Source organism: Felis catus, chromosome B4 (genome assembly GCF_018350175.1).
Source record: "Felis catus isolate Fca126 chromosome B4, F.catus_Fca126_mat1.0, whole genome shotgun sequence".
Lineage (NCBI taxonomy): Eukaryota > Metazoa > Chordata > Mammalia > Carnivora > Felidae > Felis > Felis catus.
Window position 1 is genome coordinate 103,936,775 of NC_058374.1, and position 24,875 is coordinate 103,961,649.

At 35.7% G+C, this 24,875-nt stretch overlaps 1 protein-coding gene across 2 annotated transcripts in view; it reads right to left on the bottom strand.

Moving 5' to 3' along the window:
• Window positions 1-24,875, bottom strand: part of LIN7A (lin-7 homolog A, crumbs cell polarity complex component) — a 125,978-nt gene that overhangs the window by 35,078 nt on the left and 66,025 nt on the right. For both annotated transcript variants that reach the window (XM_023257278.2, XM_003989077.6), the window contains exons 3-4: window positions 6,561-6,632; window positions 4,019-4,228 (exon numbers count right to left, since the gene is read on the bottom strand). In XM_023257278.2, the coding sequence (XP_023113046.1) occupies window positions 4,019-4,228; window positions 6,561-6,632 (282 nt within the window). The remainder of the gene's footprint in view (window positions 1-4,018; window positions 4,229-6,560; window positions 6,633-24,875) is intronic.

Consider the following 24,875-nt stretch of genomic DNA (forward strand, 5'->3'; position numbering starts at 1 on the left):
CTGGGCACAGGAACAGGATTTCATGTAGATTCTCATTAAATTCGGCCTATGCTACTGTTCTACTGAGATTTTTTAATATCTGGAATCTATCACTAAATTTATTTACTGTCTCTGCTGGCTCCACATTGGCTGCAGCCTTTATAAATGGTTCTTTAGTCCTTCTCAAAATTGCTGATGAAATACTTGGGCATAAAAGGGTGAAAAGAAGATCATTAGGAAGCTATAAATTCAAACTGTGACATTTTGACCTTCTGTTAATGTTAAATTTTAATTGAGCGTTCTGCTGTTTTTACTGAGGGTTGACCTAAGAAGTAGCCCTATACAAAGGCCTCTGTATTTTCTATAAAATTGCATTAGGTGATTCAGTGTCTCATCTGTAAGAATCCCATGGGAAATTTCTCTGGAGCTCAGGAATACACACACACAAAAAGCTTTCCTCCCAATGATAGCTGAGCATGTATGAGTTTCCTTCTGTTTTGACTTCCAAGATACTAATAGAGACACGGAAAAACACTTGCTCAATTGCTGTATCTTTTCTTTACTTCTACTTATTGATTTTCCCCTCTTTCCATCATCCTACTTTATTACCTAACAGCCATGTTAACAGTTCTGGATGCACATATTGTATTTTTCACCAAATATTGTGATATATCCTTTCTAAAAGGAGGCAGGGAAGAAAAACAAAAGTACATAATCAAGACATCCTTTCAAATGTCTTTTCAGATAAGATCCCCGGAATAATTTCTTCACTTTTTAAGCGGGACTTTAGGAAACTTTTCCCAGAGGTCGTGTACTGAAATAGTTCAGGTTTGCTTCAGCCCTTCAAATCACTTTCTTCTAAAATTTGTTCTCGCTTCATAATGACATGTTCTGAAAAGCTTTCATATTAATTTCCCCATGTGGTACTTTAAAGTGTAAGAAGAAATAATTTGATCATTTGCTAAATCTTTTCTCTTTTTTCACTCTTCCATTACAGAGTTGTTACTTTTTTTTTTTTTTTTAAGTACGTCTATCTGACTGAAATTTCTACTGAAAAGACTTCTGGATTGGGTTTTAGAAGCAAGGCCAGGTTCTTGCCTGGGGCTAACCACTCTGCATGACTATGAGAAATGCATGAAATTTCTCATTTACAGAATAAAAACTACCTCTTGATGAACATCTGAGCAATACTGGGTACTGTTAAAATGTATATAACTTACTTTCAAAGACTCTAAAATAGGTAGTTTATGATATATAGTTTGATTATATGGATGTACAATATTTTCTTAAACTCCAACTTCAGGAGCTTAAACCAGTCCAGGGTAGTCTGCAAAGCACTAAATCAGATAAGCAATACTCCAGAGCTTGGCTACCACAAAAGCATTTGTTATACCTATTTCAATGAACAAATGAAGCTTTGCTTATTAGCAAAAATAGGTCAGAAATGGATTCTCATTCGTAAAATCAGTGACTCATTAACTAGCATGGCAAATGGAATGTAAATGGTAAAATTAAAAGTTTTATATATATGTGGAATATTAAAGACTTTTGGAGACTTTGCCCACCTTTGCAGGAAAAGAATGCAAAAATCTTAAGAAGGCTCATAGCCCATACCATAAGATTAGTGGCCTAAGTTTGGTCACTAAACCTTCCTATTTCCAACTGCCAGTTTACTAGAATTTCTGGTTGTCTGAGGCTGAATATAAGGGTAACAAAATCCTGGCCCTGGAATGTTGTTTCATCTGCCTCAGTAAACCTTTTTTCCAAGGTAATGACTGGAACATTTGAATGGACAGAGAACTAGAATTTCATCAGCTTATGACAGAGGCTGCATGAGTGCCTTTTTGCTACTATGTTTGCTAAAATATGCTTACACGTGTAGCAGAATTTGCCTCAAGATTTTCTTTCAATGAGACTAGCATTAACAATATCATAGGGCTACTGCTAACCCTCTTCAACCTTCTTCAGTAACCACACTTACTTATCAAAGGTGTGTGTGACTGGGGCACATGGGTGGCTCAGTTGGTTAAGTGTCCAACTCTTGATTTCATCTCAGATTATGATCTCGCAGCTGTGAGATCAAGCCCATCGTCAGGCTCCATGCTGGGCATGGAGGCTGCTTAAGATTCTCTCTCTCTCTCTCTCTGTCTGTCTCTCTCTCTCTCTCGTTCTCCCTTTTCCTCTGCCCCTCCCTCACCCACATTAGCTCTCTCTCCCCTACCTCTCTCTAAAAAAATAAAAATAAAAAAAAGAAAGAAAGAAAAGAAAAAGTCTGTGGGACTAAATTATCACAGTACCATTCTTAAAAGATGTCCTGCCTCATTTTAATTTTCATCAGAGCTTTTAGTTACTACTCCCCTTATTCAGACTAGGAAATTCAAGTATAGGGGATATTAATTTATAATCACATGAACACTGACTGATAGAGACTGATGAGTCTGATTCCACTCTCCAATACCCCCTGCAGATAAAGCCACATGTTCATTGCAAGGAATGGATGAGAGATTATGAAATGCCGATAGCTGTGCCTATACATGGGTTAATAAACACAGGCTCTTTAGCTCCTTTAAAGACAGTTAAAAGTCAACCACCTATTACATTGAATTCACTTATATCTATTGTTGCTTCATATAATCACAATTTCTCTGACTGTGTTTTTGGTTCTTTTTTGTACTTTTCATTTTTAAAAAATCTATACTTTTTTTGATGTACCCAATATATTTAGATCAATTGTAATAAATTCATACACCGAGGCACAGATTACTTTGTGAAATAATTGCATGACCTAGCTCCAGAACCGTCTACTGGAAAGTTGGACTCTGAAATTATCAGCTGGAACATGCTTTGAAAAAGCCATAATTACCTAAAGGTCAATAAGAAAGCTCATCTCAAAACATGGTTACATACAAAAAAGTGAATGAAATGGTAGTTTTAGAATTGGAATTCTGAAGTGATATAGAATATTCATGGATTAATGATTTTGATGTATATCAGGGGTCAGCAGAGTTAAATGAGTAGTTTTGGGTTCTACAAAACTAGTCATGCTAAAAATAAAAAAAATAATAAACAAAATAAAAGATATAAATATACAACAATTTACCCCATAGTTACCAATATCACATTCTAAAAGCTGTTTATTTTGGATATTGTGTTCTTAGCAGAAATCAACAAGGTCACAAATAACCCAGGTCTAGTTTATTTATTAAAATCTTAAGTCCTTAGGGAAAAGATCTTAGGTTAATACAAACATAAACATTGATGTGTTCTTATTTAAACTTCTGAAAGTTATGCTTTTAGATTATTCTTAGTACGTGTAGAAGTTATGGGTAGAAAATTGTTCCTTTCAGATAAAGTTATTTCTTTAGCAGGTCTTTATTACATGTGGAGGTAATGGCATCCAAAGAATATGAATTTATGAACAAAAAAGTATGTTCCTACTTCTACTTTAAAATGTTACACATTTAATCTACCTTAACTTCATGTCAAAGTCAAAATATATATGATGAATAGATAATATAATCAAACATTTTTGGGGAAGAGGTTATTATGTTTTTATCATACTATAGCTGTACATTAAGGAATTATCTGCGCATTCTTTTTCCATGTGCGTTATTATTATGTATATTAAAAATATCCTTCCTCTTTAATTAAAAAACACAGGATGAGGAGTTCTGTCGTTACTTTTAAAATGCCTGTAATTGTTTATAGTAATTTGAATAGAAAGAACCTTGGAGTTATTATTATGCTCTTCTAAGCATTAATTCAACTTGAGTATCATATGGGGGAAAACTCTACTAGTTGGGATAATTTCTTGGGATAGTTTTCCAACTAGTTCACATTTATCATACCCGAACAGATGAAATGAGACATAAAAACTATAAAATTATTGCTTTTGTAGGGTTAATGTCCATCAATGCTGAGGAAGCTGTTTGGACACAAAATGATGATTTGTTCTAGGATTTCAACATTGACTTTAGAAACAGCAAGGGGCAAAAAATGTGCTTAGGGGAGAAAACCTCCGGTTATTTTATGAACATACCACTCCGTTCACGGATAGCAGCTGGTCTCCCCTTTTGAGGCCTCCGTGTCTTTCGGCCACCCCTCCAGGAATGATGCGGGAGATATAAATGGGGGAATTTTGCTCCTTTCCTCCCATCACGTTAAAACCAAGGCCTTCATCAGTCTTTGGCAGTTCGACTACCCGAGGGTGGGAATGGCCTTCACTAGCTGCAAAAGCTGCAACTGTTGCCTGAAAGAAAAGATGGTCATTTGGTAATACAACGAGGGAAATAAGGCTAATCGTATGCTTTGCAGTGCGTAGGATCAGGCAACTCCTCTTATTTTTATAGCTTTCTCCTGTGAAAGAAAGAACAAGATGGGGCTGTGGGGGCGGGGTGGTGGGAAGATTCGCTTCATTTAAACGTCATCTATGACTCCTTTGTTTGGTAAAGCCCTGCCTAGCTATTCCTGGCTTTCTAGAGCTTATCCATTATGATACAAATTTCCCTTCTTCATAAAAATCTTCCCCAGTTACCTTAGTTAGATGCAATTCCTCCTTTTCTTGGACTCCAAAATAGGTTGCGTCCTCCTATTACCTTTATACGGTACACACGCCATAACTGTTATGTATATGTGTTGACTATGAGCACCTGAAGGGCAGAGATGATGTAATCCACTTCTCTGTAGGACACCCAGTCTACCCCGGTGCATGTACATGAACGTTTATTCAATGTGCTTAGAAGCACTTATACGTGTATACTCTGGGGAATACATATATAATCTTGCTATTGCCAGAACACTGGCTTGGCACATTTTGTTTTTGCTTTTGTTTTTTGTTTTTTGATTGAGGATACCTAAAAGCAAATAAAAGCTAAAATAGGAAATAGATTCAAACGGATTATTATTATTTCACATCAGTACTCTGTGTTGTTATGAGAGGTCCTCTTGTCTGGTACAGATGTTTCCCCCTACATTTTACATTAATATTTCAACTCCTACGGCAACGTGGGCAAAATGAGCAGCTCATGGTTCTAAACCTAGATGTACAAAATATCATTTAATGTGGACGTCATTTTATTTTAAAATTCATACATGAATTTTTAAAAATAAGCTGGAAACACAACTTACCATTAGTTCCCACCCCTCATGGAAATAAAATAACAGCATTTAAGTAGTTTCTATCAAGAAAAGATCCTCTGCCTGCTTCTTATTTTCCATTTCCATTAACCTGACTTAACCACAGTTGATTAGATGCCTACTATAAAGTGATTTACTCAACACTGTGAAAATATTGATTGCCAACGACTGTACATTCTTTTCCACACACAGCATTATCACATCAATTGAGCATTATGCTACTGTCTGCATTTAGTGAAGTTTAGTGAATGATATGGAAATAATGGCTTGTTTTTAGCTACATGCATTTGCTCATGCAAACCTCGTCGTCATGCATAGATTTTAATGGCTGACATGGATGCAATGCAGACAGCCCAGAAACAACCAGAAAATATTGTGCTATTGCAACATTATGCTGCTATCCTGCTGTTCTACATGAATAAGAAATGAGAATGGTAAAACACTACATAATTCACTTTCCCCTTAATTAAACCATGTAGGGATCATTTTTCTGTGTGTGTTCCACTTCAGTACAAGCAAAGCATGATGTAACGATAATAATACCCTCCTTTTGCCTGGGTTAAAAAAACCTTACAAATCTACAGTGTTCAGTTACAGAATGAAAACTAAGAAATCAGGAGAGAAACCAAACAAGAGGTGATATAACACAAAAGAATTAAATGGAAAATTCTGATTATTTTCACCAGTTCTTATTTCTTACACATTATTAGAAGGATAAGAGCTTTTAAAAAGCAAGCTGTTGTGCGTCGATTACAGCACTTCTGTTTGTAAAATAAGAACTACATCAGTAATTTTAGTTTAAAACTACTGTTTCCTAATGGTCTATTTTCCAGATAATTTCACTATCCTATTGCTATAAGCTTACCATTCGTGTAAGATTTCCATTAGATTTCTCTGCAATGTGTGGATTTGAGTTTTTAAAGAGCACACGTGGTCACTCTCACAAAAGGTGACAGGCTTTCCCTTTAGGTCAGTGTCACATTCCTTCAGCAAGCTACCCACTGCTCAGCTGTATACTTGGAAGGATCCTATGTCAGTGGGTCTCAGGTGAGTTCTCCTCATGTCTAACTCAAGTCAAAGCTTTCGACTTGTGCAAGTAAATCTTCATGCACTGAAAGGCGAACAGGGTCTTTTGGATCAAAGGAACGTGTCAGAAAACCATGTATTATTTCATACAATGAACCAGTAGATTTGCTTGTGCCAAATGGACAGTTAGTGAGTTTAATGAAATCATTCTCCTTTCTTAAGCTACAGAAGCAGCAGAAACGTTCAATTTTCCATTAGGATTTTTACCTGGGAAGCAGTACTGGTTCTAGACTCTGGGCTGCCACTGATGTCTAAATTCTCTTACAGTGTACACACGAGAATACCTGAAACACACACGCGCACAATCAATTACTAGATCACTGGGGTCAAATGTATTTTTAAAGTTACTCAAGTCTTACCTTTGCTGTGGCCCTGGCACGGAATTCAGGACAGCCATTAACAGTTATCGTTTCATGCATATATTGATACACCTAAAATGTTCACATAAAAAAAAAAAAAGAATGTGTAAGAACATTAAGAGCATCAATTCTTTCACTGCAGATAGGATGACAAATTTTCATTTGTAAAACAGAAATTCTCTGTTACAAACTGAAATAAGTCTGAATCAATTATCCTGATGATTTGGACCAAAAAAAAAAAATCTCTCCTATTTGGTGGGTGAGGGCTGCAGCAGAGAAGGCAAGCACTTATTATTTGGTTATCCGTGTTCATCAGGTATAAAAACTCGGATACTTGATTTTATAAAAGCTACTTTGTCAGTAAAAATTTTTACCCCTACATATAGTGCCTTCTCTCAAATATCTGATAAAAATTTTATATATAAAGCTGCGTAACAATATCTTTTCCTTGCCTATCGGAATATATGTTACCTTTTGTGACACATATTCATAATTCATAAATAGAGAAATAAAATGATATCCAGGGGCAGGAACAAGTAAAATAAGAGATTTTAGCACTAGTAACACAGAGCAACCTATCAGCTCTGGTTCATGTTAACGTTTAAATGAAATAAAAAAAATACAGGTAAAATCTGGACCCAAAATGATATTGTAGAAAGCACATAGGTTTTGTTGGCTAACGGACCTAAGTTTCAGCCTTACAGTATAATTGATGGACTGTGAGGTCCTGGCTGAACCACTTCACCATGTTGACTCTCTTTTTGCCCTTCTGAAAAATGGGTAAAGAATATTTATTTCGTATGGGTTTCATTTGAAATAATACTTTCGAGGCACCTGGCACCTAATAAGCACTCCTTAAACAGCAGGTATTATTATTATTTATGATTTTAGGCACAACCACAAAAATTGTTAGTAGAAAAAAATGTTTTCCTTCTAAATTGTCAGGGATGGGATTATAAAATCTGTATATCGGTGGCAAAATAAATTGTTTCATTATAAATAACTTACATATACAGAATGACTCTTAAAGGATAGTTTGAGAAGATAGAAAAAAATAACAAGGCTAAGTATGTTAGACTATATGCCCATTTTAAAGATTTAAATAATAGTCATAAAAATCAACTGCATAATGTGCAGAGGTAAAAGTCCATTTGGGATTTCGCTGGGATATTTTTTGCGATTGGCCCATTAACTATTTTGTAAAAGATGAAACAGAAAGTTGCAATCAAAGATTTTTTTTCCTTTCTATTAATCATATTTTCCACACTTAAGTCCAAAGTTATTAAAGTGAATTCAGAATGTGATTAATACATCCATTCCACAACCATTCTTTGAGTATCTCTGACCAATCTCTTTCCAACATTTCTTGGCTGGCTCATCATTTTTCAAATACATTTGGTTGAATCTCCATCAATGCTGACTCATCTTTCCCAAGTAGCATGTTTGGGAAAAAGACAAAGTGGTCTAGACTAAAAAGGTAGGGGCACTATTTAGAATCTATCAGGTAGGCTGAAACTTCACTAAATAACTGGAGTATATACTATTTTAGTGAGAAATCGGAATGAAAAAGGAAGAGTTTTCCAGGAAAGCATTTGTGGAGCCTGGGACTTGTTAATGCAAATTTTCTAGGTTACCAGAATAGCTGCTTAACATGTTTCCATGTTATTTCCTTGAAAGTACATCACTTTATTTTGCAGAAATATCCCTTCTACAAATAAATTCCACTTACTTGATCTTACAGCCCATTTGGGAGGAAGATTTTCCTTACTCTGCTTTTCTTGTTAAGAAACTCTTTCAAATCTGGCCCTTCATTCTGTCTTTACTCATTATATCTTGCTCAAAGCTCTGCATTAGTGTCTTAATTGGGTTTTCCACCACCAAACACTACTGACTTTAGTTATCATTGTCAAGTGCCTACCTGATTGTGTCACTACCGAGCTTTTGGCTGTCTACTGCCCTTGGAGTAAAGGTTGCAAAGTCCAATGCCCACACGAGTCAAACCAGCAATAATAATGCAGAACGCAGCCTTTTCTCTAGTTTTATTCCCCAACTTCCTTTCCTCCATCCTCACTATTCCCCAAATATACAATGCCTTCCCAGTTGCCTAGGCCTTTGGATATGCTGTTTGCTCTGTTTGGAATGCCCTTTCATTTGGCAGAATCTTCTTTAACCCAGTTTAACATGATGATAAAAGACCCAATTCAAATTTCATTTTCTCTGTTCATTGTTCCCTGCCTCCTCCAAGCAGAGAAATTTCTCCCTCCTTGATTTTGGACCATTTGAATTTTTCTAGGGACATCTTGATTATCTTTTCCAGGGAAAATGATATATTTACATGCATCAAAGTATGTTTATGTAGACAATCATTTGTACACAGTTAGGAGATTGTCATCAACTGATAACAGCAAAAACTAATTTTGTAAGCTCTTAAAATAAAGAAATAAAAATTTAAGAATAACTATCCTTAACATTCTAATTTGAGCTGTGAATTAAAAAGTGGAGTATGCAAGAGGCAGTACGATGTACAGATAACGCCCAAGTTCTGCAGTGTATGATCTCGGTCAGTTACTTGACCAAGTGCAATGTTCTAATTTGAAAAATATGCCTTAGAGTTGTAACTAACTTCTAGGTCTGTTAGGAGGATTAAATAAGATTAGAACAGTTTGCAGCATATAGTAAGTTTATAAAAAATAGCTATTATTATTACTATTATTATTATTAATATTCAATGTTTCCCAACTTATTTGACACTGAGATCTTTGGGGAAGAATCTCCTAGGACTAGCAGTCCGTGAATACATTTTACAGAGAATTGATGGAAGACTGTAGTTCTTGCCTGGGGGCGTTTCTGCACCAATTTATTTGGCAATGTTTGGAGACGTTTTGGGTTGTCACAAATGAAGAGCAGGAGGATGCTACTTGTATGTAGTATTAGAAGACCAAGAGGCTGCTAAATATCCTACAATGCTCAGAGTAGCCCCCTGTAACAAAGAACTATGTCAACATGCCAATAGTCTTGAGATCGAGAAACCCTGAACTAAGAAATCATGCTGTATCATTTCTTCTTATACATAATAATTAGTAGGCCATAAAAAGACCCTTGCGTAGCAGTGAGTAAAGGATCTTGTAAATAAATTAAAGGGTCTTATTCAACGAATACGTCTTGAAGTAAGTAACCACAAGTCTTGTGTGCTGAATGCTCAACCGACTAAGCCACCCAAGCGCTCCAAAAATTTTTAAATAAATAATATAAATTTTACTTTTCTTTATATTAAGAAAGCAAATAGACTACTTTTTTCTAGATGGAAATTTTATCACTGAGAGAATAACAAATACAAATAAAGTAAAAGTTACACTTTTACTTCAACTTATTTACCAACTGTACAACAGAATTCCCATTTAGATAAATTAAACTGAATAGCTAAAATTCTAATGTAATAGGATTTTTGCTTCTGAGCTTTCATTTACACACAGGTTATGTAGACAATATCAAAATATAAACTTTACATTGAATTATTCTTTTTGATTCTGTACCCTGATTGGTACAGAGAGGTAGGTATGGGATGATAAATCTGTATTATGAGTTTCTCATCCTGATTCTCTTTTGTGTGTGACTTTAAGTGACCTACTATCTATGCATCTTAGTTTTCCATTATGTAAAGCCCTATCTTCGAGAGGCAGTCAAAGAAGATAAAGTATGTGGCTTTATAAACCATAACCTATTATTCTTATTAAATTCTTATGATAATAGCTACTATGTTTCTATTATTACTATTACAGGCATGCCTAAAATGCAATGGAAGTTACACCTTTAGAATTTAGCTGCTTGGTCAGCAAGTGTGGAAACACCTTGAGTTCAAAATTAGATTTTGATTGCTCTGTCTTCTGCTCTTACACTTTTACTGCCTTTTGTATTTCGTGTTATTTTTTAAAATTTTTTTAATGTTTTTATTTATTTTTGAGACAGAGAGAGACCGGGTGTGAGTAGGGGAGGGGCAGAGAGAGAGAGACAGACACAGAATCCAAAGCAGGCTCCAGGTTCTGAGCTGTCAGCACAGAGCCTGATGCGGGGCTCGAACTCATGGACTGTGAGATCATGACCCGAGCTGAAGTCGGACGCCCGACCGACTGAGCCACCCAGGCACCCCTGTATTTCGTGTTATTTTAAAATGGCTGTGTGAGGCAGATACTAGGTAGGCTCACCTTGCCCAGCCCCCATTTTCAGCCTCCTCCTCCTAGCACTGCCTCGCCATATGACCTAGTTCTTTCCAATAAGAATTTAATTGGAAGTAGGTGAGAGGCTTCTGGAAAAGTGTTGTCCTCTTGGTACAAGAGCTATCCTTTTTCCCTTCCCTACTTTTTGTTCTGAGTGTGAAGATGGTCAGCTGTAATAGCAACCTACGACTGCAAGAGAAAGGCCAAGAAAAAGTGTCTATATCAGCTCTGATTATGTGGAGCTCCTCAAACACTGTAAGCAGCTGCCTTTATCTCTCAACTTGTAATGAAGAAAAATATTTGTTTAAGCCAATGAAGTTGCATTTTCTGCTAGTTTCAGCCCAAAGAACTCCTGATTGCTGTATTATTTAAGTGAATGTTATACGGAACTGTGCTATCTTTAGAGTTTGTTTTCTTTGAGCCCCCTCCAATTCGAAGAGTTGTATAATTTGTTCACTAGAAATTAGTGAAAATTTGTTAATGTCAGGGTTTGGAAACTGAGAATCTGACTAAAACATAGTTTAAAAAAGTAGAAACTAACTCTCAGGGAAACTTTAAGAAAATGAAAAAACAACTTGATTAGGCAAAAATGTTTGTAAAACACATATCTGATAAAGGTCTCATATCCAAAATATATAAAGAATTTTCAAAAGTCAATAGTAAGAAAACAACCTAATTAAAAATTGGATAAACTCCTTGAATAGGCATGTCAGCAAGGAAGATCTATGGGTGCCAAATGTGAAAAGATACTCATCATCAAAGATACTCAATATCACTAGTCCCTAAGAAAATTAAAAATAAGGCCATAATTAGATACATCTACACTTTTATTAACATGTCTAGATTTTTTAAAAAATGAACACCTAGTATGGGCAAGAATGTTGAACAACTAGAACTCTTGTACATTGCTGGTAGGAATGCAAAATGGTACAGCCACATGAGAAAACAAGATGAACAGTTTTCTATATAGTTAAACCTACACTTACCTTAAGATTCCCTTACATATTTCTAGCTATTTATACAAGATAAATAAAAATGTATATTCATACAAAACTGGTATGCAAATACTTACAGTAGTTCTATTCATATTCACCACAAACTGGAAACAATTCAAATAGCCTTCAACTGTGAATGAATAATTAAATGGAAGCACACCTGTACAATGGAATACTGCTTGGCAATAAAAAGGAATAAACTACTCATACATGCAGCAATGCGGATGAATCTCAAATGAGTATTGCTTAAGTGAAAGAAATCAGACTCCATGATTATTTCGTTTATATGACACTCTGGAAAAAGCAAAATAATAGGAACAGAAAATAGATCAAAGGTTGCCAGAAGCTAGGGGTGGGGATGAGTTGACTACCAGGCATAAAGAACTTTTGGGGGGTGCTGGAACTCCTATACCTTGATAATGGTGATGATCACATGATTGCATGTCATAATTAAAAGTCTCAGAATTGTACACTGAAAAGAGGAAATACCAATATTCTATGAAAATTATACTTCCATAAACCCAACTTTAAAAAAAAGAAAATAGTTTTCGATGAAAATATTCTGAAACTTCATCAGGATTTTGGAAATTAAAAATAAGGGCTTTGAAACACAAAGACCTACCTATATTTAAGATGTGTTTAATATAATAAAAAGATGACATTAGCTCCCATTCCTTAAAGTTTATAAATGTGGAAAGCAACATATACTTTAATGGAGGGTAACATTTCTTTCAAGTACAAGATACTCCAGAGATTTTGTAGTGCATCATTGTGAACAGGCTGGCTACTAAAATGTCAATAGAATTACAATTAGGATACACCCCTCTATATCAGTGACTGCAAAAAAGAAATAAACCTTTCAGTAACTATGAAAAATCAAAATGTCTAACATTAGACCAAGGTACTTCAAGTAGAAAGACAAATGATCAGAATTATTAGAGCAAATTAATGAGGAACAAAGTCCAAACGGGAAAATGATATGGTCCAAATCCTACCACATTATAGTGTTCATTAAGGCTTGTTAAATGTATAGTTTTTGTTGAAAAAACAAGCAAGAATGTATATTTTTAAAGTAGGAAAAAAACCAATATAAGTATTAAGACTTTGTAGGGGCTCCTGGATGGCTCAATCAGTTAAGCATCTGACTTGATTTCGGCTCAGGTCATGATCTCAGGGTTCGTGGGTTCGAAACCCGTGTCTCGCTCTGCGCTGACAGCACGGAGCCTGCTTGGGATCCTCTCTCTTCCCCTCTCTCTGCCCCTCTCCCACTCATACATGGACACGTGCTCTTTCTGTCTCAAGATAAATAAATCAAAATTTTTTAAAAAACACTGATATTTGTATCTATATTTACAATTTTTAATGGTTTTCTTAATTTTTCAGATTTGGAAACTTAGATAAAAGTGGAATAAAGGAAAGTTATTTGATGCGGTATCTGATTTTAAAATATTTAAATATTCTCATAAACTAAAAGTAAAATCGATTCCTTCTGTACCCTTTTATTATTATAGGCCACCTGGCTGGGTGGACAACATTTACAATATTAAGCCACAATATATTTATCATAATATAATAAAAAACACGGCAGGTTTTCTGAAGGCAGAGTTTAGGCAGGGGAAGAGGTATCTATAATGAATTTGTGGCTCTAAATTTAACTGCATGTAGTGGAGTGGGTTTCATCCATGCAAAAATAAGTGCCCTGGTATGAATGTGTACACTATCGTTCATATGGCTGGAATGAAAGAGAAGTAAAGCTTAAGTTGCTGAAAACATAATCTGCTTATTTTAGGAGGTTTTGTAGAAATAATTCCAAATCAACTGAAAATTGGTTCATCTATTAATAATGGAAGAAATAATCCAAAAAGTATTTAATTTTTGCCTTGAATTTGTCTTCCATTTTGGAAAAATGGCAACCATAAATAAATGCTGTGTACTTAGAACTATAGCTATCCATGTATCTATCATCTATAGTTTCCATATGCTTTTGTAGCTGCAGAAACATTTTGTTTAAAATTGTAGTGTTGGAAGTCCTATAAACTAAGGGATTTAGGGTATGAGACAATGTCTAGAACCAACCATTTTGTTTGCAAAAAAAAAAAAAATGACCCTTACTGGTTACAAGTCATGTCTGCTATAATTAGACCATCAAGCCTCAAACCAATCCTGTGAAAGTCCAAGAAGGATAAAATTTCCAGAGAAATGTCTTTTTCTACATTTCTGTATGGCCATCAACTTTAGTGAAAACATGCCACCCACTGGACAAGAAAAATATTGACAGGTATAAAGAAGCAAAGGACAATACATCTCTATTAGGTTGAAATGATTTGCAAAAAACAGTTCAGTCATTAAGGCAGACATTTGATGGTATTACTGGTGAAATCAATATGGCAACTGATATTGCTTCCAGAAATGGGCCATCGACTTGAAGAAGCATTCCTCCTTGGTTCAGTGACAACTATGCCATGCAAAGTACTCTTTATGTTCTCAAAGCAGGAAGGGGAAGTTAAATGGACTCTGCAGTTTTTAGTCACAAAGGACACAAAAGACCTTTTTTAGGCAGTATGCTTCATTACTTCATTACTATTTTTTTCAACCATGCCGATGCAGTATATAGTAAGTGCCTTTGACAAGGCAGCATTTCTTTTTAGCACTCAAGAAAAAATCTCAGTTGACACTCTCCAGTGCAACTATATTGTTTTCAAGAATCAAATCAGCCTTACTGTAGAGCCTACTACTTCACTTGTATCCTGACAAAATACATCTGACAACTAAGTCATCAATGGGATGGCATTACCTATAACTAAAAACAGAAACAAACAAACAAACAAACAAAGCACTGAATTTGAAGATCGAAAACAAATATGACATTTTGGGACTAAAACCTTCTGGCCCTCCCTCCCACATATTAGTCTCTGCATCCCAGTTTTACTTATTGTCCCAATACCCCCTGGGAAGGAAGGCCTACTTGCTCATGCAATTGGTCAGCAACCAGGAACTGTATTGGGCCATGATTTTACTAGAGGTACTGATAGTATTTCTAAAAAGTTAGCAGTCATGAGACATACCTTCATCCCTTACTGTATCTATGTCACAAGAAATCAGGCAGGAGTTGCCTGCTTAGGGTAGATGTAAATGGTCCTGTTGTTTTCTATTCTACTTTCTTAGGCCTAACCAGACATCTCAGATTCAGAGTGGAGGAAAGTTTGGGGGGGGGCTGTTATTTAGGTGTCTGAGCCCAAGCTTCATTATCCAATCTATATATTTGGATATATATAGACAAGTTCTGTCTAGACCAGACAGAACTGCACTAGAGAGGATTTGGGTACTTCCCATGCAATTAACAAAGTGGTAATTTGTTTTCTCCTTCGTTTTGGTCCTTTCATCTAGCTTTCTTGGTTGCTAACTCCCTGAGAAGGAAAGGTGAAATGAAGATTTGAGTACTCCTGGACCACTAGCTATGACAGCATCTCAACAGCACTGAAACTTCAAGTCTATCTCTCACAATCCACGTATGTATGCCCAAGTTCAACTATATGACTCAGACTTTCTGCTGCAAAGTGATACATGCCATTCATGACTTGCTTTAAAGGATACTAAGTAACCTACAGCAGTAGAAAAGCTGAATTGAAAGGGTCCATAATTTGTGACCAATCCCATGTCTTAGAGAATTTATGTGAAAATAGCATTACTATTGCAAGTGATCTCCGATGCTTAGAGGTAGATGAAGACCGGGAATATTTTGGACAAAGTGATGCCTTTAAATATCTACCCACCTGCCTGGCCAAGTTACAAAGGAACTAGGAGCTTTTCTGAAATAGTGTGTATAGGTTAATTCTAATGAGAACACATTAAGAAAGTTCTCCAGCACTCTACCTCCTAACATATGTGGGAGGGATGAAAGGATCCTTAAGGAGGGTATTCTGGGACCACTTAACAGGGAGGATTAAACACCCCCTCGTGCCTGACAGTAAATGGCACATCTTTTTATTTGCTTTTGGTTTTGCAGGGACTCAGAAGGAAAGCATCAAAACTATTGGTATGCTACATAACACAGTCCTCAAATCTCTATCAATTTTGAAATTTCCAGAGGTTATTTATATCACTCGCTTTAAGTGAATTAAAATGACTATACTTATACTTATTTCCAAAGGCAAGAGAAAATACTTTGTTCAGTTTTATAGTTTTGTAACTAATTCTTCTATTGTATAAAAGCAGAATAATTAGTTGTAAAACCATAAAACTGAAGAATGGCTATAATTTTTAAAAATGTGTAACTAGCTATTAATTTCTCTCCTTATTTTTATAATTGGTTTGTATTTCCTAGCGGGTTCTTTACACATATAACTTTCATGAGGTAAGACAAATTAAATTCCTTGTACAAATCATTTAATAACTGGAGGAAAAAGTGAAATCATAAATAACAACATTTCCACAGAGTCCAAATGGCAGATGGCCAAGCCACCAGGGAGAAATCTCTTTCCTTATGGTTGTCTAAAAAAGGATTCCCTTAAGGCAGCTGTTCCCATCCTGTCCTTGTTACACAGCCAGAGTCCTCTGTGACAGGAAATGCCTGAGCAAAATGTTGGGAAGATGTCATTTCCAATTAGTATAACACCATTCAAAGGGACTGGATTATCTCTATTTTCATATTTGGGGTAAAATTCAAATGAGGTTTGGGGTTTAAAGACTTGTCTCTATATACTGATTGGATGAAGATGATATAAAATCTCACTGAGGGTCCCAAAATGCTAGAATATTTCTCAGTGAGGTTAAAATTTACCCATGTACTTAAAATTCTGCAAGAGTTGTAAAGTTAGTTTTTACTTCCAAAAATAGGTCTTTATGTGGTCAGTGAATTAATCATTTTGAGTCAATTCAGTGTATATTGTCATTGTCACAGGGATCATATGAACTCATAAGTAAACACTAAAGAAAAAATTTAACTCAGTTATTAAAAGCCAACCTGATTATTCAGTTGTTTGAGTTAAAATTATTATGGCTAATAATGGGTTTCCAGAGGTAGTAGTAAAAATAAGGGATGCTCAATTAAATTGGAATTTCAGACAATGAGCAGATTTTTAGTTTAAATGTGTCCCACACAATATTTGGGACACCATAAATGAACTGTGATGGAAAAGGAGACTATTATAGTTTGGCAGGCAGGAAGTGTTGGATGCAATTCAGAGCAAATTAGTGGATACAATTAAGGACTAGACCGAATGGAGCTTGGTGTTGGTAGGCTCTGGGTGAGAAAAGATGGAAAGAGGTCCAGGTTGGAGGTGTGGGCAGGCATGCAGGATAATGGGTTTGACTTTGGATGATATTGTATGAGCTGCCTTGTGATCTCCAAGAGATGTTCAGCAGACACCTAGATATGTAGATCTGAAGATCAGAGGAAGGATATAGACTGTAAGATATAATTTGTGAGTGATCTACTCGGTTGGCAAATGAAGCCCTCTGTGTATACGCTAACCTCTAGGAGAAATTTAGGTTGGGAAGATAAGGAGGTCTTGAGGGGCTCTGATATCTACTTAGGTAATTTATCAGCCAAGCCTTAGTCTTATTTTATTTTTTGAGAGAAAGAGAGAGTGTGTGCACACTTGCACCCGAGTGGGTGAGGAGCAGAGGGAAAGAGAGAATCCACACTTAGTGTGGAGCCTGATGTGGGGTTCAATCCCACGACCCTGGGATCATGACCTGGGCCAAAATCAAGAGTCAGATTCTCAACTGACTGAGCCACCTAGGCACCCTGCTTTAGTCTTATATTTAACTAGTGGAGCCAAGGCATCTGTTTTGAATTTATATAACTCACATATATGCCTTTTAAAATGGAATATATTCAAGAGAAAGAGAATACTAAGAAGTGCATTTTGTAAAAGTGAGTTGACAGTAAAAGTAATTCATATACGTTACACAAAATTTGCACAATATAGACCTGTATAAGCAAAAATATTAAAATAATTTATAATTCCGTACCAGGACACAACTACTGTCAACATTTTGGGAGACTTATTTCCAGTCTGCTTTATTTGTTTAAAAAATCAACATCAATTCAGTCACTGTATACTTTTTACAATCAATTTTTTACTTAAAATATTGAGAATATTTTTCCCATCTATTAAATACTCTTTCACATTATTTTAATGGCGCCATTATATCTGATCTTATAAAATGTGCCATGACATATTTATGAAAGGATGATAGGAAAATAAGAGTCACTCTATACTCTAGGTATAGATCTTACCATCTGTCCATGTGAATTTATCAATTACCCTTCCTGCTATAGTTTATATACTTGATGCTTATTCATTCCTATCTCTTCTTGCTTATGTTCAGATAGACTCAAGGAAATACAGGCCCATTTACTTGTAACTAGAAGTCTGTTAAACAATGGAAGAAATGGGATAGGGTCGGTAGAAAAGAGAAATAGACTATAATTATTTCTTGATCAATTACAATATGTTTACTGCCAAATATACATTAGACTTGTCCTGATTTTCTTTACGTCCTAAGCATAAAAAATTAGCATATAAAAATAAAATTAAACTGAGCATTTTACCAATTAGCATAGCCAGCTCATTAAAACACAAAAGCAGCCTGTATACATGATCATTACTCATCACAATCCTAATGCACAATCGTGTTAGGTAGTGCCTAAAATTCTGATTTTCATAAGAAAGTGTGAATTAGAAAAAAATCCTATTGGTGATAGTCCTATGATTTTTAAACCACAAAAGTTTGTTGCTCATGCAAAAAAACATTGGGATCAGGTTGTATGACTTACTGTTATAATCTACCAATTACTTTTTTATTGTTTTACTATTTTTCTTTCTACTTGATTACTTGAAAGTTTAATAACGTTAAAACTGGATTACAGTTGAATAAAAAGAGAAGATATTAACAAATTAATTCTAGTAATTCCCTATCTGAACCTCCTGCCAATTTATTTGGTATACAGAAACAAAGTTTTCTTATACTTACTACAGGAAGTAATTTTTGCTATAGATAAAATTTCCCATAACAAGTAAGAAAATTACTAAAACAGGTATTTCTTTTTTTTCATATTGATTTATTATTTTGAGAGAGAGAGACAAAGAGACAGACTGCAAGTGGGGAAGGGACAGAGAGAGAGGGAGACACAGAATCCAAAGCAGACTCCAGTCTCTGAGCTATCAGCAAAGAGCCTGATGCAGGGCTTGACCCCACAAACTGCAAGATCATGACCTGACCTGAAATAGGACACTTAACTGACTGAGCCACCCAAGCATGCCTAAAACAGATATTTCTGAAATTAGGTAATTGCCAGAAAAGATCATTTAATAAATGAACTTTCAGAACATGAGAGATTACAGGCACATATTGAAAAATGAGCAAAAAAGAATCCTGAGTTTTGGTCTGGGTTTTAATACCAAACTACTAAGATTGCATCATCACTCCGACCTTGTATATGTTCCATGATTCCTCCTACTATTTAGAAAATATTTTTAAAGGATGTGCTAACTCACCACTTAAAGACTTTTTAGGGGCACCTGGGTGGGTCAGTCAGTTAAGCATCCGACTCTTGATTTTGGCTCAGGTCCTGATCTCTGGTGGGGAGATCAAGCTCCACACTGTAAGCAAGGGGCCTGCTTGGGATTCTCTCTCTCCCTCTCTCTCCACCCCTCCCTTATTCACACTCTTGTTCTCTCTCTTTCAACATAAATAAATACACTTCAAAAAATAAAGACTTTTTAGATAGTGGTTGTGCAGTTCTCAAAATAAATCTTCAAAACAGAGAAGTAGAAGATACGGTTCTTTTCCAAAAAAGTTACCAGAAGGCAGATGTTATAACTGTCTGAGCTCTGACCAAGTCCTTCAGCTGCCACCAACTCTACAGCGAGGCACATTTTGGTGATCTCTGTGAAACTCATACAAATAGTTTCATCATAATTTCTAGGTATCTTGGAAAATAATAAATTATGAAACTTTATATTATACAATTGCATTCGTGGTCCTGATCTCTCTTCTTGAGAGATTATATTGAAAATGAGCGCTACAACTGATTCTTGTTACTTGTCATAGTTATGGTCTATAAAGTCTGCAAGTGCTGAATTAGCAAACACTGAGCCATTGTTCTTACGAGAAATGCAGGGCTAGGTTCCTACAAGCCTCTGGTCACAACACTTCCATCAACCTATCAGTTTATTAACTTGTTTTATGTGTGTTTTTTGTTTAAAGACACTTTACTCAATAAGTATTTTTGATCATTAACATTGAACTCAAGGCCAACAGCACTATAACTTATGCCTGCACAAAGTTAATCTAGTAAGAGCTCTCTCCGGTAAGACACATCCCAGCCTTCTTGTACTTAGGAACATTGGACCGCACTTTACCACTATGCATGGGAACCGGTTCAAACAGCAAAATCACCAAAATACAAAAATGAGATAAACATGACACTAAATAAACATGACACTAAACATGTAAAACATCTTTGCCATATATAAGAGCTGAAACAAGAAAGTGGAGCACTGCCTCGTTTTGTCTCAACCAGAAACATGAAGGTACTTACATGAAACATGAAGGTGACTCACATTTTTCACAACTCGAGCAAACAGAGTTTTGAGAGAATGGTCATTAGAGAATGACCACAAAATAAATTTTAGCAAATAGGTGAATTCACAAATACGGAGTACATGAATAATGAAGATGGACTGTGCAAGGATAATTCATTTAAGAAGCTGCAAAATGAAAACTATCAGAAAATGCTTGCCTTTCCTGACACTGTCCTGGCTCACTGTTACCAAAACACCAGACTATCCTGTTTGTGAAGAGTTTTCCATTTCGTCTTCTCTGATGTGCTCTATTAAATTCAGCTTATGTTCAAGGCACCAGGCTTTGCTCTGTTTAATTAATCTCGTAAAGCCCATAAAACAATCGCTAAGTTCTAATTTGTTCTCAAAGACGACCCCCTAGCTCTTAAACATGTGCAGGTTTGATAAAAAGAAAGAGGGAGGAAATGAAGGGGATTTTAAAACTGCTGGCTTAAGGCAGACTTCTGTTACAGTTCTATTTCAAGCTCATTCATTCAAGGGCTAAAGAGACACACAGAAATTGGTGATTTTGTTCTCCATTTTCTAGTCAGATTAAAAAGGTAATTGAAGTAGAGTAGGTAAATAAACATAATTAAACATACTTTGTTTATGAAGGTAGAGCCTAAAAATATTCTAAGTTTGGTCATACAGAAGGGCAGTCAGTGTGTCCTCTCACGGGTAAGAGAGAGAACAAAATCACTTACCCATGGGTGCACACAAACAACCAAGTTGTTCCTAATGACGGATTTTATTTGGCTTTAATTATCCATACTGCTCAGGTTCCTCCCCATTCTATTCTGATGAGTTGTTTACCTATATGTCCTATGATTATGATAGGTCATTCACCCAAGAAGGACAGAAAAGAGGCTCAAAATATCCCTTGTGGTAGTAAATAAGTTTTGAAAATGAGAATACTTTGATATGGTCCACCTGATGTGGCATTTTGACATACTTCTCTTAACATAAACAAGTAAATTTAAAATACTATATTTTTTTAATGACCAAGCAATGGCTATAACAGATATCTCTGGCCTTTACCCCATTCTGTACCCCATCTATTGGTGTGGGTCAGGCTTGCTATGATGCTTAGGAATAAGGCTGTCATGACTTTCAGGGCATGCATACCTTTTCAAGATCTTCATTTCAATTCTTTTGCATAAATACTCAAAAGTGTGACTGCTCCATCATATGGTAGTTCTATTTCTAACTTTTTGAGGAACCTGCATACTGTTTTCCATAACAACTACACCATTTTGCATTCCCACCAACCATGTGCAAGGGTTCTAAATTTTTCCACATCCTAACCAACATGTGTTGTCTTTGGTTTGAGTGAAATAAGGTAGTCACAGAAAGACAGATACTTCACGATTCCACTTAAGTGAGGGATATAAAATAATCAAATTAATAGACTCAAAGAGTGGAATGATAATGGTTGCTAGGGGCTGGGGATATGGAGAAATGGGGGTTTGTAAACAATGGGCATAAAGTTTCAATTAAGCAAGGTAAATTCTAGAGATCTGCTGTACAACATTGTAGCTACAGTCAAAAATACCGCATGGTACATTTAACAATTTGTTCAGAAGATATATCTCATATTAAGTGTTCTTACTACAATAAAATAACATTTTAAAAAGTGAATGGAGAAAGGGCATCTCTTGTGCGTACATGTGGAAATTCTTTTTTAAAAAGTAACTGATGAAAGGCTTGTGTTTTGGAACATATTAAAATGTTCCTTTGAGGAAAGAGCAGCAGCAAACATTCACTTTAACCCCAAAATATATCTAGAGTTTAGTTTTGTGAAAATCTCAGCTGCATTTTTGCAAAATTTCACATTTTTTTCCAATGTAAAAAGATTTGTTCAATTATATACCAATTATACCTGTAAAAGGATTTGTTAAAGATTATTTATTATACAGATTTACAAAGATCGTTCATTATTTTCATCTATAGAAATCTCAAAAGCCAAAGTTACATTCCTAAGTTTAAGGGCATATTACTTCTGGCAACTGTATTTCTTTCTTTCTTGATAGGAAATCAGTTTACCGGGACCTAAGGTTCAAGATGAGATGGCAAATGAAAGTCAATTCACAAGACTTGACCCTCTGCTCTCACTACAACTGCACTGCTTATCACACTTCCCCCTCTCTACTTGGAACCTGCATAAGATTTTGTAAAAGTTGGTTCCATAACAGGGCCAGAAAAAAAAAAAAAGTAAAAGAAAAGAACCACTTTATTGCTGCAACAGAACACAGCAAAAATGATGGGACAAAAATAATGGACTGTTTACATTTGCCATCTTAGGATGAAAGCATTTGGATTTTCTTGCTTTCAAAAATGATTGTTTTTATTTGCCAGGAAGTAGGCATGTGTTTTCATTAGGGATATTGTTGGAAGATCCCTACAAAGAAAAACATCTGCATCATTATCACTACTGTCGGAAAAATTCCCTGGCATGCAAAGCAGCAAATGCCACTCGTCTCGAGCAATGGAGATGCTAACTCATTACACAGCCCAGTCCTGAAAATGAACTAAACTTCATTTAACTTTTGGAAGTGATATGCCAGGTTTAATTATAGAATGTAAGAAGAAAGACACCAAAATGCAACATTTTTAATGTGAAAATATTTCATAAGACATTTCCTCTCTTGAAGAAAAAGTAGGTCAGTTTTATCAACACGGAAGATGATGTGAATCTGAATGCATTATTAACCTGTCCTTAGGCGTGACGAAAATCTGCCTTTGTATTTCCATATCCTTCAAATTAAATCCTGTAAAAATCTCAGTTTCAAAAGGGGGAAGAAAAGCTCAGAAAGTTTAATCAGGTTGAAGTGCTTCATTACTACGTATCCTCAATCAGGTAAATGTTATCAATTCAGATTGTTGCAAACAATCCCTCTCTCAGCCACTAATTATTTCTGTCACATTGCCCATTCATTTTTATCAGAAATAACTGTCAGTAACTCAGCACTAAAAGAAAAAAGCCTCCTGATACCACGCCTATTTCTAAATCTATAGTGTCCTCTATATTACGTTCTTACCCACCTATGTAAATACATATTTTCAAAAGTCTTTTATTTAAAGAAAAAGATTGGATAGTCACTTTTCTCATGTGTTGAGGAAATTATCTCTCTGTATTGTAAAATTTTAAAAATTCTACACTGGTGTGACCAATGAAATGCAAAGTCCATTTATCTGTCAATTTACAAGGCTTTTTTTTAAAAAAAAAAAACACAAAACATTAAGTGGATCTACACATTCAATACAATCCCAATCAAAATAGCACCAGCATTCTTCTCAGAGCTAAAACAAAACAGTCTTAAAATTTGTATGGAACCACAAAAGACCACGAATAGCCAAAGTAATATTGAAAAACAAAACCAAATCCAGAGGCATCATAATCCCGGACTTCAGCCTGTATTACAAAGCTGTAATCATCAAGACAGTGTGGTATTGGCACAAAAACAGACACATAGACCAATGGAATCAAATAGAGAACCCAGAATTGGACCCACAAATGTATGGCCAATGAATCTTTGACAAAGCAGGAAGAGTATCCGATGGAAAAAAGACGGTCTCTTTAGCAAATGGTGCTGGGAGAACTGGACAGCAACATGCAGAAGAATGAAACTGGACCAGTTTCTTATACCATACACAAAAATAAACTCAATTTGGATGAAAGACCTAAATGTGAGACAGAAAACCATTAAAACTCTAGAGGAGAAAACAGGCAACGACCTCTTTGACCTCAGCCACAGCAACTTCTTACTCAACATGTCTCTGAAGGCAAGGGAAATAAAAGCAAAAATGAACTATTGGGACCTCATCGAGATGAAAAGCTTCTGCACAGCAAAGGAAACAATCACAAAGCTAAAAGGCAACCGACGGAATGGGAGAAGATATTTGCAAATGACATATTGGATAAAGGGTTAGTATCCAAAATCTATAAGGAATTTACCAAACTCAACACCCAAAAAACAGATAATACAATGAAGAAATGGGCAGAAGACATGAATAGACACTTCTCCAAAGAAGACATCCAGATGGCCAACAGACATATGAAAAGATGCTCAACATCGTTCATCATCAGGGAAATACAAATCAAAACCACATTAAGGTACCACCTCACACAGGTCAGGATGGCTAAAATTAACAACTCAGGAAACAACAGATGTTGAAAAGGATGTGGAGAAATGGGAACCCTCTTGAACTGCTGGTGGGAATGCAAACTGGTGCAGCCATTCTGGAAACTAGTGTGGAGTTTCCTCAAAAAATTAAAAATAGAATTACCTTACAATTCAGCAATAGCACTACTAGGAATTTCTCCAAAGGATACAGGAGTGCTGATTCATAGGGGCCCATGTACCCCAATGTTTATAGCAGCACTATCAACAATAGCCAAATTATGGAAAGAGCCCAAATGTCCATCAACTGATGAATGGATAAAGAAGATACAGCTTATATATACAATGGAATACTACTCGGCAATGAGAAAGAATGAAATCTTGCCATTTGCAGCAACGTGGATGGAGCTGG